The sequence below is a fragment of the Blennius ocellaris genome, assembly GCF_963422515.1.
Source record: "Blennius ocellaris genome assembly, chromosome: 10".
NCBI lineage: Eukaryota > Metazoa > Chordata > Actinopteri > Blenniiformes > Blenniidae > Blennius > Blennius ocellaris.
Window position 1 is genome coordinate 15,703,255 of NC_137659.1, and position 12,503 is coordinate 15,715,757.

Below are 12,503 nucleotides of genomic sequence, written 5' to 3' on the forward strand. Positions count from 1 at the left end.
AGCAACCACCTGTACCACCACGGCTGATCGCAGTCTCCTTCCTCACTACCACAGGCCTGTTTTTATTTTTATTTCATTTTATTTTTATTTATACACCTCCTCCTCACGTACATGGACAGAAAGAGCGACTTTGCGTGAAACTTTACATCAAGTAAAAGGAAGAAGCTGACTGCGAGAGGGGGGAAATGGAAACGAATGGGCTCGAAAAGAAAGTGGACGGTAGGATACAATTTCTCTCAGCAGGGAGTCTTCCAATATGAACACGTTGCGCATTTCTTTGTCGCCACATCTCCAACAGTGACCAGAGTTTAAATTGTTGCAAATTGAAGTGGCTTCCATGCTTTCTTCTTCTTCTTCTTCTTTTTTAATTCCATACATGTAAACTCTGAGGGGGAAATAAAGGTTTCCTCATGAATTTGTCAAACATTTTTGTATGATTTTTTTTTAAAAAGAGCGGGTTGTTCAGATACAATCACTTGTGTGCAGTTTAGGTTGAGAAACGCACTCTTGCCAAAAGGTGTGGCTCCTTTTTTCATCTCTTCCAGTTTCACCTTTGCTTGCAAACGAGTTGCCAAACAAACTGTGCACACAACTTCTGGTTCATCGGAGAAGAACAAACTACTTCTATTTCACTAAAGCAGGAATTGGGCGCCGTGAAAAAAAACCTCACACTTCTCATTTCTCGGCATTGCTTGTTGACTTGTTGTTACAAGGTCTCGTTTTTTTTTTTTTTTTTTTTTTTAAATAAATCCTGGTCCAGCTAAAAAAAATAAATCTCAGCCGTCTGCAGCAGTGTCACCACTAGAGGGCGCTCCGACGCTATCGACCGCAACAACCAACTGCAGCCTTTTCTCAAACAAACGACGCACTTTTTACCGCAAAAGCATAAATGCGGATTATTCACTAAAATCTGGCTAATGAGCTATTTAATTCAAGAACAAACTATACAAGTTATTCCCAAAAGATTGATTAAAAGGGTGCAGCCGTTGTGCTCGGCTCAAGTTTTCTATCTAAATAAACAATTTACCCAGCTGCTACAACATTGGTAGATGAAGCTTCTCTTATTGGCGCAGAAATAAGTCATAATGTAACGAGGTAAGACTACACTTCAGTATTTTATTTAATAGACACACGTCGATATTCCCGATTAATGTCAATTGCAACTTTTCCTACAAAAAATGTAAATATAAAATTAATATCTGGCTTGTTTCACTTGCAAACCCTTAACAAAGCAAAACTATTATAAAATATTCAAAAACAGTTTCTATTGGCCTCTGGCTATGATGTCTGGAGGCATTGTTGAGGATGTGTTTTTAAAACGATTTCACATGTGTCGACGTGTTGAGCCCCTTCCTCTTCCGCACTGGTGGGCGTTTCCTGGTGTCAGCTGACCCCCTTGAGAGCTGGCAGTCATGAGAGGTGGACTTTGATAGGAGATAGATGAGACACACCCTCCCAGCGCTACCATTCTGGTAGCGTTTGGGCCACAGAGTCACCATGTCCTGCTTACAGAAAGAGCCCAAATTGAGCAAATCTCAGGAATTACTGCAACATGCCAGGAGCCAGAAGGTGACACAAATGAACGCAAATCTCCTAGGTAGGGCTGCACTGCAGTGGGGTTGTTGTGCATGGTCGGACTTGCCTTTTGTGATCTAATCTTGTTAAAAATGTTTTGGGAGAGGATTGCTTTGTCTTGACTTGGGAGCAGTCACTCTTGATTCATACAATGCAATTGCAAAAGTTTTGCAATCTCAAAATGTTGTTTTGTTTTTTGTTTTTTTGTCCCTCTGTCTTGATGCCTCCCAGGCATGGAGGATGACCCAGCCCTCCAGTTCCTCCTGCAGGGAGGAGACCTGCTGAAGGTCCGCTCGCCATCCTGGAAAAAGACTCGCTACTTCAAACTTCAGGAGGACTGCAAGACCATGTGGCGTGAATCCAAGAGAACTTTCAGGAAAAAGCAGACCTGTGAGTGCTGCCCCATCACCGCACCTGAATGTGAGACAGGAAAACCACTCACACACCCTTTTCTTTTCCCACTCGCACATCTTTTTTTTTTTTTAACTCCTGGTCTATCCTCGATGTTGAGCCAGGATTTCTTTTTAATATCTCACCTATTGACTATCTTTTCCCGGGTCAGATGTGTTTACGGGTAGTGAATTATAAAAAGAGGAGGCCTGATCACAGGGCTGTAAAACACGATTCGGGTCTGAAAGTCATTGGTATTATCAAACACACCTGGATCGCTCCTGATATCGTTGTTATGTGTCCTGGGTGTGTTTGGTTGAGATAATATTTTATTGGGATGGCTTAGGTTGATCTTGTTATATATTTTTGCCTTGATGTGTTTCCGCCTTAAGTCCCAAGTGGCTAGACTGTGCTGTGATGGTGTCCTGATTGCTAACACAGTGTGCAACTCTTTAAGTGCATCCCGTGCTTTGGTGTCGTCTTCAGAAGAAGCAGGCTAATGTGACACAGAAGGCTAATGTTTACCAAGCTGGCAGGTCTGTGATGCCAAAAGTACAAACGAGCAACTGTTTTAGGCAGACTGTGCAAACATTATGTGTGTATGCAAGGGATATTTTACAATGGGTGTTTGTAATAAAAAAAACAAAAAAAACAAACATTAAATAAAAACCCGTCTCCAGTTTCCCTGGATGACATCTCAACGGTGCAACTGGGCCGTCAGTCCGAAGGCCTGAAGAAGAACACGGAGGAGCACGTGGAGGGTCGCTGCTTCTCCATCATGTTCAAAGGTCAACGCAGGACCCTGGACCTCATCGCCAGCTCGGAGGAGGAGGCCAGGCAGTGGGTCAACAGCCTGCAGAAAATGATGTCCAACATCACCAGCCTGAATCGCCAGCAGAAAACGGAGCAGTATCCTTTTCACGTGACGGCCCCTAAAAGATCTCACGAAGATGACTTCGTCTACTCCTGGAACGATTTTTTTACTTTTAATAGAAATGTGTGTGAACAGGATTTGTGGCGATGGTTTACAAACACAAAAGTACTGGTATGTCTGTTCCTTACATCACGTTGTTCCACAGCTGGATCTACAGCTGCCTGAGGAAAGCGGACAAGAACCAAGACGACAAGCTGAGCGAGTCCGAGGTCAAACGCTTCCTGCGTCTGGTAAACGTTGAGGTGGATGATGATTATGCTGAAATGCTTTTCAAGGTGAGGTCCTCGGCTCCTCTATGGCTCATAAATAATACACGTGTGCTTAAAGACTGTAAAGACATTTTTTTTTTAAACATACAATTGTACTTTTGTTGGAAAATATGAAATGGAACAAAACATGTTTCTTTATTTTTTTTAATAGTTTGAAGAAATATGACAGATTTCTGACTGGATTTTTTATAAAATATTCCATGGTTTCCTCGTTGGACTGTCAGCATGTTTGAAGTTGCGCAAATGGTCTCTTTCGTGAGAACAATGTACAAGTATGGAGTACATTTAGCTGTACTTCACCACATTTTTAAGTTGAGGCCCCAATCGGGTGACTGGAGTCGGGGCCCATATGAAATCTGTGAAACGGCAGAGTCACGACTTTCATCATACCTACAAATCCAGCGCAGGTAATGTGATATGTTATGATGAGAGCTAATTCTTCATATCCCCTCCCCCCCATCACAGAAATGTGACAAGTCCAACTCTGGGCTCCTGTCTGGAGACGAGATCGAGCATTTTTATGACCTGTTGACCCACCGTGATGAAATCACCGTGATTTATGGAGAGTACGCTAAAACCACTGGCTCCATGAGCCCCCAAAACCTGGCAGACTTCCTGATGAAGGAGCAAAGAGAAACGGTCACTCTTGCTGACGCGCACAATATCATCAAGAAGTTTGAGCCAGATGAAAATGGTCAGTACCTCGTTTGAAACTACTGCTATTTCAGATGTTGCTGGTTGAATGTGACGTCGCAGGTGATTTCCTCCCTGTCTTTTGTGTCTTGTTTTAAACTGATTGACATTTATTGTCGACTGTGTTCCCTCAATGCTGCTCCAGTAAGTGAGAAAATAACCAGGGCAATTATTTTATTGTTTTATGTTGAGGGGCTGACACATTTAACTTTTCTTTTTTATATATATATATACTCTGTCACAATGGAAATTAAATTAACTTCAAAGCATAGAGCAACAACTGTTCTTTACTCTGCCACTGCTTCTGTGGTGTCCTTTTATTTATTTATTTATTTATTTTTGAAATCTTAACTTAAGCTTTGCAGCGTTAATCCAGTGTTCCAAAGAAAATGTGAATCTCCACTCGCCTCAGTGAGTTTTTAAACTGCAGACAACTCGGGACAAATAAATTACGAGGGTGAATCTATACTGCTGTGACAAGTGAGTGCTGCGATTACTGAGATGAGTGTGCGTCCATTACATTAAGTGTGACATAAAGTCTTTCCAATCCACTCGATATATTACAGTGTTTTGCATCGGACTTCCATATAAAACATAAGTGAAATGAGATTCCCGGGACTAAATCTGTCATTCTATGTACTTAATGTGATTCTGATGCGCCAGTAACACGTTGACTGTCTGGTCTCTTGTCATTCCAGCCAAGGAGAAGCAGCTGCTCTCCAAAGACGGTTTCCTCATGTACCTGCACAATGCGGAGAGCATGATTTTCAATCCAAAGCACATGGAAGTGTACCAAGACATGAGTCAGCCCCTCAACCACTATTTCATCTCCTCCTCTCATAACACCTACCTCATGGAGGACCAGCTCAAAGGGCCCAGCAGTACAGAGGCTTATGTCAGGTAACGGCTTCCGGCTCGTTTTTGGGATTTATTTGTGCTTTTTTTTTATTTATTTTTTTATCCCCAGCTGTTGCAATAGTGATATGCATTCCAATAAACTTTAGATCATGAGATTATATTTGATCATATATATAAAATCCTAGTGCAGGCGACAGCCCATCAATCATATTTAGGGTACACTTTAATAATGTCACATCTTAATCTTAAGTGTTAGGATCCAAAGGTTTTTCAGTGAGAAATTTTTCCTATTAAAAAAAAATGTAATAATCCTGAAGCCACAACGTATGCAGTGTAAGAGTTTGACAGATTTAAAAGAGAATTTACATTATATATGCAATTTAATTTATTTAGACTGTTTTTCAAAAGTCACAAGTAAAAAAAAAAAACAAGATTAATCACGGACATCTTTTATTTCTGTGGAGGATGCACTACAACACCTCAAATTCTATAAAAGCCATTAAAGGTTAAAAACGTCACAATATGATAAAACATTTACAGAGTGACCATAATTCATATTGTAAAACTTAATACAGTTTTAAATGTGCTTTAAAATGAAAACTATGAATTTGTTGCTGTAACCTCTTTTATTTCAGTTTACGATTTTTTTTTAAAACCACTAATTTCAAACTAGGACCTCGACGTCCATTTTTTTCAAAATTCAAATGAGAAAAATGGAGGCGTTTGGATCAAAAAAAAATTTTTTCCCCAAAACGCGCCCATGGAATCAGACCTTTTTAGTTTGTGTAACAAATCTATCTGCTAACTCATCACAACTTGAATATTCATATAGAACATGCTGGTAATTGTCACTAAACCTGTAGATTTTCCTCCCAGAGCTCAGGGATGTCGGGCAGCAGCGCGTTTGTGTTTATTGGCGGACTCATGTCTGCTCTGATCCCCAGGGCTCTGCTGAAGAGCTGCCGCTGTGTGGAGCTGGACTGCTGGGACGGGTCGGACGACGAGCCAGTGATCTACCACGGCCACACACTCACCTCCAAGATCCTCTTCAAAGACGCAATTCAAGCCATCAAGGACTATGCCTTCAAGGTGCATTTTGGGCATTCTAATATCTATTAGCTTATACTATCAGCGTATCCTAAAACAATAACGTTTTCGTGTGTTTCTTTTCATCTGTTTTTTTCCCCCAGACATCCGATTACCCAGTTATCCTCTCCCTGGAGAACCACTGCTGCGTGGAGCAGCAGACGGTCATGGCCCATCACATGAGCTCCATCCTGGGCAGTGCGCTGATCACCTCTCCCCTGGGCGAAGGCATGCCGGCAAACTTCCCATCTCCCGAGGTTGTCTATTCGCTCCGTCAAGTCCACGTTAAAGCAGAGAACGTTCATGGGTGCTGCAACGCCGGTCCGTACTCTTCATTTGCAGGAGCTCAAGGGGAAGTTCCTGATCAAAGGGAAGAGACTAAACAAGCTGGAGGCCAGCTTTGTGCAGGACACCGCAGCAGCTGAAGATACAGACGTAACTGAGGAAGAAGAGTCAAACGATGAAGCGGAGAATGAAGAACAGCAGAAGAGCAAGGTAGGCATGGGCTGGAGGGAGTGAGTCAATGCATGACAGAACGTTTTCCTTTGTAACTGTTTACGCCGTTCCCACGAGGAGCTGCTGTAAACGGATCCCAGCGTCTCGTATCCTGTGTTTACTGTCGCCCGTTTCCTTGAAATCGCCCAGAAACGGTTATTCACCGATTAATTGTTTTGACACGTCAAAAGAAAAAGCTGAAACTGGCCAAAGAGCTGTCCGACATGGTGATCTACTGCAAGAGTGTCCACTTCCACGGCTTTGAGGATGCCAGGAAAAACCTGGGTTTCTACGAGATGTCGTCCTTCAAGGAGAATAAAGCCATGGGGCTGGCCGAGGAGTCGGGTGAGGACGTGGAGTAGTCCACTCCAGTGTTTGCTGTACTTTCATCCAGTCCGTATAAACGGTGCATTCAAGGAGGAAGGCCTGTTCAGTGAATGTCTCTCGCCGTTTCCATCTGCAGCAAATGCCTACATCCACCACAATGTGGACAAATTGAGCCGCATCTATCCAGCAGGATCGCGGGCCGACTCCTCCAACTACAATCCAGTGCCGCTGTGGAATGCCGGCTGCCAAATCGGTACGTACGACTGTCAGAACGAAGGGATCCGAACCTCTTAAATCCAGAATGGCCAAGGGATTATGTTGACTTTTTGTTTTAGCGAAGACGGACGCATAAATTTCAGGGATTTTACCTCGAGAATCCCTTTCTATTACTTTTCCAGTTGCCCTAAACTTTCAGACAACTTGCTCGGATATGGACGTGAACCAGGGCAGGTTTCTGGTCAACGGGAAGAGCGGTTACGTCCTGAAACCATCCTACATGAGGGACCTGTCCTCCGAGTTTGACCCCATCACCCTGACTCGAGGCGACTGGCTGAAGCCCAAGACGTTGCATATCATGGTGAGAGTTCCAGCGTGAATACTCCATGTCGGAATATTGTGGAGTATCCCGCTCCAGCGTCACGCCTCATGTCCCGGTGCGTCTGTACTCGTCTCCAGGTTATATCTGGCCAGCAGCTCCCCAAAGTCAACAAGAAGAAATCCTCCATCGTGGACCCGCTGGTTAAAGTGGAAATCTACGGAGTGCAGGCTGATGTCGCCGAGAAGGAGACCAATGCTATTGAGAACAATGGTATTTAACATTATTGGCTGCTGTTATATGTCTGCTCTCTGCAGTTGGGGTTGACTTTGTTCAGCACGTCTTCACGTAGCTGCAATTTGCTCCGATGTATTTTCCCCCCTTGCTTATGTGAACTGTAATTTGTACAGATTTGTCACATGTTATTTTAATTTGAATGTTTCAGGCTTCAACCCGGAGTGGAATGAAAACTTCCAGTTTGACGTGTACGTGCCAGAACTCGCTCTGGTGCGCTTTGTTGTCGAAGACCACGACACCACGTCGGACAACGAGTTTGTTGGCCAGTACACACTCCCCCTCAATAGCATACAAATGGGTGAGTTCTGCAACAGACGATGGGAAGTTTGACTAAATTTCTTTGCCTCTTTTAAAAAAATTTTTTTTTTAACCTCCTCGCTGTTAAAACCACTGACGGTGATTTGTTTTCACGCTTGCAAAGCAGAGACGGGGCCTATTTCCCCAATGGACTGGAGTTTAAAGGGCTCCATTTACACGCTGCACAAGGACCTCCTGATTATTGTCTGATGACTGACTGCGACCACTTTGTGCTCCCGTGCAGGATACAGACACGTGCCTCTGCTCAACAAGAACGGAGACCTCATCCCCTCAGCTGGACTCTTTGTGCACGTCATGGTCCTGGATGCTGAGTAAACGCCTCATCAAATCTCTGCAGGACACTAGAAAAAAAAAAAAATTCTTTTTAATTTTTCTTTTTTTTTTTACTCAATCCTGTTTTATGATTTTTTTGTTTTTATTTTCTGTAGTTTAGTTTGACTTCATGATTAACTTATTGGCTTAATTCCAGTAGTGCGAGAATCGGCTGTAAAAGGGAGATGAAGATCCACGACGCCCTCATGGGATGGATGTTATTTTTGACTGTCCCCTTATGCAACGTGCATTTTGTTGTACTGGGAGTGGGTAACTGCATGAAAAAACAAAAAGAGAAAAAGGAACCTTTTACACTTTTTAAATGATTCACATGAATCCCATTACAGGAATTGTAACACAAACTTCTAAACATTTTTACCTGTTGCACTGATGATCTATTTTACGTTTGCAATGGCATTGAATATTTTTGGACCTCCTGTCCCCAATGTTTGGTCGGTTCAATGTGATGTCTGTTTTTTTTCCAAGTCTTTTAAATGAAATGGACATTTAATGCATTTAAGAGAGCTATAAGCCAATACAAAAACTGTGCTTTTTAAAGACTTTTTAATCAAGTACCGTTTTCCGTGTAACATTATGACTTCTTTATTCTTAAATCAAGATAAAGATGCTGAACACAAACACCGTCTCAGTCCCTTTCATTGAACATTATTGTGTCCAGTTTACATTGGTATATGTTTATTTTCTTTTTTTTTTTTTTTTTAAAGACCAGTGTGGAGGATTTAAAGCAGACATGGGCAACATAAGGCCTGTGGGCTTAGTTCAGCTCTAATTTTTTTTTTTTTTCTAGATCTAAAATGGTCACATTCCTCAAATTAATGGACATTAATACATTTTTGGTTGTGACTGGCATACTTTACCTCACCAGAATTAATGTTTTACAGTGGAAAAAGAAGCTGATTAATGAAGAATATAGATCTCATTTCCTGAACTTGAAATGTAGAAAAATCTAATCACGATTTCCAGACAAAGGCTGAGAAAGGAAAAAAGTGACGAGCAAAAGGAGCTTGTAAAAAGAGATGATTCTTACTTGGCAAAACTCGAGTCAACTTATGTCTCGGCCCTCAATAGTTTAGCTAATTTATCATGTGACCCTTTAGGAAAACTAGTTGCCGACTCCTGATTTAAAGAGATATTGTCAAATTAAGTAATTGGAAATAATTCCTTCATTTTGTGTGCGTGTGTGGGTACTGACATGTTTGCAGGAGAGGGAAGGTTGCTCAGTCAATTGTAATCAATTCTAATCTTCAAAAGCAGTTTAGCCCTTTTTTTCCACAATCCTCCCGCTTTTCAAGTAGTAATGCAACATTATTTAAACTTGATGACTTTTAATCACATAACTTGTAGCCCTTTTCGTGATAAAAGAAGCGAGCAGCATGATGCCAGTCTGCAGCGTATGAAGTTAACACTTTAATGATGCACTTTATCTCACAGGAGAAATGTTGCCGAGGTTCCCGCCTCTCCCGAGACGAAGATAATCATCTGTGAACTTTGGGAAGACACACCCAACAAAACTGATAATTGCAGAGCTCTCGGCTTGCGGTTGAACGACACTGGCGCTTTTAAGTGGAGCTCAGTTTTAAATTAATTTAGGAAACATGAGTCACATGACTGATTTACAAAAATCTTATGGACTTTGCAATCCACGGCGAGAATACCGAACATTTGTTCTTCAGTACGATTACAGTTAAATTGCTTAAATGTTAACTCGAATACAAGCGAAGGCACTCGGCTTCGACAAGGAAGGTTTCATTCCATTCATGTCATCTGTAAATTATTCTTCACAATTTCACAACTGCAATTTGTTTTACAATCAAAAGATTTAATTACAGGAAATATTGGCTACAAGAGTAAAATTTTATGGATATCCCAATTGTAGGTGTATTAAGTTTTTTAAATTGAAGTGCATTACATATTTGAATACTTTACAGTATGCAAAGAGTAAATTACATACTTGGAAAGAAAAAAAAATGCTAATAGTGCATACTTATAGTATTTGAATTTTCCGAGATAACTCACATTCCATTTTAGTTTTACAGTGTAGTTATTTTAAGCCTTTTCCACTTAGTGAAACTCTGGCTACAGATCCTCACATAATGCACTTGCATATCTTTCAGAGGGAAGTGGCCACAGATGGCTCACTGTAATAATGTCACGGACCTCGTTTCACTTCTAAAACTGCTCCTATTAATCAGTTGACAAGACTCCATAAAATGTGCTTTATTGTGGCATGTCTGGGGGGAAAAAAAAGAAAAAAAAAGACTTTCAGCATTACAGTGACAATAGAAACCTCAGTCACGCCAGTTTAAAGTAATCTTTGGCTTTATTTCATGAAGCATATTAGATGTCACCAAATAAGAAGACATGACAAAACGGTTACAATGACACCTTTTTATTTAGGAAAAAAGAAAAGTGATTCTCAGGATGACAACACGCTGCCAACACAAAGTAAGCCAAGAACCAATGAGTGTTAGAAAATAAAGAAAAAAAAAAAAGAAGCATAGTGACAGAAACTCAAGTGTTTGAAAACTTTGGTGTTAAACTAAAACAAAATGATCAATGTGATTGAGTGAGGTGATGCACAGAGGAACACACACACACACACACACACACACACACACACACACACACACACACACACACACACACACACACACACACACACACACACACACACACACACACACACACACACACACACACACACACACACACACACACACACACACACACACACACACACACACACAAAAAGGGGAACAACAGACCTGACTGAGATTTCTCACCAAAAAAAGGCAAGACAGGTCTGAGAGGAACAGAAAGCTGGGTTACAATATGTAATGTTTCCAACCAAATACTGACAAGATGCACATAGAAAAATATCACAATGGTACAAACATTTTCAGAGAGAAGGTAAATCGCTGAAAGGTTGAGAAGAGTCGACCAAACTCTTCTTATAAAAGGACATTGCACCGGAGCCGTGGTGAGCCGAGCGCTCGCTACCAACACGGATGACAAAGTGATGAAATAAAGTCAAGAGCTACATCTGAACAAGTAGCAGGTTTTTCATCTGGAAAATTAAATGCTGGAAATTCGGAAGTAGTGTCGGTCTTTTCGAACGCAACGCCTCGACCCACGAACCAAACGAGATAAACACACGGCTTCTGTCGGGGCGCAGGACTTGTGGATGGAACCTCAGAGCTCGATCTGATCCTCACAACAACTCATTTGACCTGAACCACATGCGGCCGAGCCGTTTTCAAACTGGGAACGTGACGATGCAGCCTCGGAATTAATGAAGCGTCGCTTTGTGCCTCCTCGGGCAGTAAGGCATCGATGCCACGGTGACGGCCCCTCCCCCCCACAGTCCTCTTGCCCCCGCAAGCGTTTCATTTAGAGCTGGACCCTGACATTTGGAGGGCTGTTTGGATGAGCCGAGACAGAGCACCGATCTCTAGGCTGAGCAGGCGGCCTTTTTCTTTCTTCTTCAGTCACCACAACAAGAGTGTAAATACGCCAAGCCACATTTAAAACTGAAAATTAAACTGTATTAATTTCACCGTTAAAAAAAAAAAAAAAAGACCAAACGATGTGAAAATGTTTGAAAGAAGACCTGCCTTACTCTTAATAAACCTCCACAGGCTAAAGATGTCAAGTGCTCACGACGCCTACGACCAAACAGCTGGGAAGGACACCCCCCCCTCCCCCTCCCCCCTCCAAACAGGTTATTGCCATGGTAGCGAACGTTGCAGCATTTGGTTTGTTGGGCTCCTCTCAAACACGTAGGCACTGAGGTGAAGAGCAGTTTAAAAAAAAAACACCCAAAACAAAACATAGGAGGATATCTGGGAGGATAAACGCCACACGTCGTCACTGCTGGTCTTCCAACACTGGACCGGGCTGCAGGTCAGCCAAGTCCACACCAAAACTATCGTCGCGAGTACACGAGGAGACGAGCGCCACTTGTTCCGAACACTTGTCCAGACTCTCGTCCCGAAAAACACTGGCGTGAAAAAAAAATACTAACGTGGCACTCTGTCCATTCACTCCCGAGACCCCCGGACCACTTGAAACTATCTGGAAAGCACACTTTGCAGATGCGGTACAATTTTGGAGAGCTCGCCCCCCCCTTCTGGGTGAAGCTGCACCACTCAAAAACAAGAAAAGAAAAGAAAATACAAGCAGGAAAAGGTAGCTATCTGATGAGCGAGACAGAACAAATATATAAACGTACAAATGGTTTTGACAGCTACCCATCAAAAAGAATAAAGCCTATAATGCTATAATTACAACTACTGGTTCAACAGCTGAAGCTCAACCTCTGGTGAAGATATGAAGCCTGTTAAAAAAATAATTTCCTTATTTGGCAAATTAAAAAAAAAAAAAGACAGAAATA

At 42.1% G+C, this 12,503-nt stretch overlaps 1 protein-coding gene across 1 annotated transcript; it reads left to right on the forward strand.

The window, feature by feature from the left end:
* Positions 1–29: 29 nt before the first annotated feature.
* Positions 30–8,720, forward strand: LOC308135475 (1-phosphatidylinositol 4,5-bisphosphate phosphodiesterase delta-1-like). The gene is made up of 15 exons (XM_080503490.1): positions 30–219; positions 1,807–1,965; positions 2,646–2,874; positions 3,045–3,174; positions 3,634–3,862; positions 4,560–4,761; positions 5,664–5,808; positions 5,910–6,062; positions 6,148–6,300; positions 6,492–6,645; positions 6,764–6,880; positions 7,026–7,204; positions 7,303–7,435; positions 7,608–7,757; positions 8,001–8,720. The coding sequence occupies exons 1-15, from the start codon at positions 186–188 to the stop codon at positions 8,090–8,092; spliced, it is 2,259 nt and encodes a 752-aa protein (XP_080359616.1). The 5' UTR covers positions 30–185; the 3' UTR covers positions 8,093–8,720.
* Positions 8,721–12,503: the final 3,783 nt, after the last annotated feature.

Coding starts and splice junctions, on each gene's coding strand:
- LOC308135475 (XM_080503490.1), top strand. CDS start 186: ATGGAAACGAATGGGCTCGAAAAGAAAGTGGACG. Junction 1,966..2,645: donor TTTCAGGAAAAAGCAGACCT/GTGAGTGCTGCC, acceptor ACCCGTCTCCAG/TTTCCCTGGATGACATCTCA. Junction 7,205..7,302: donor CCAAGACGTTGCATATCATG/GTGAGAGTTCCA, acceptor ACTCGTCTCCAG/GTTATATCTGGCCAGCAGCT.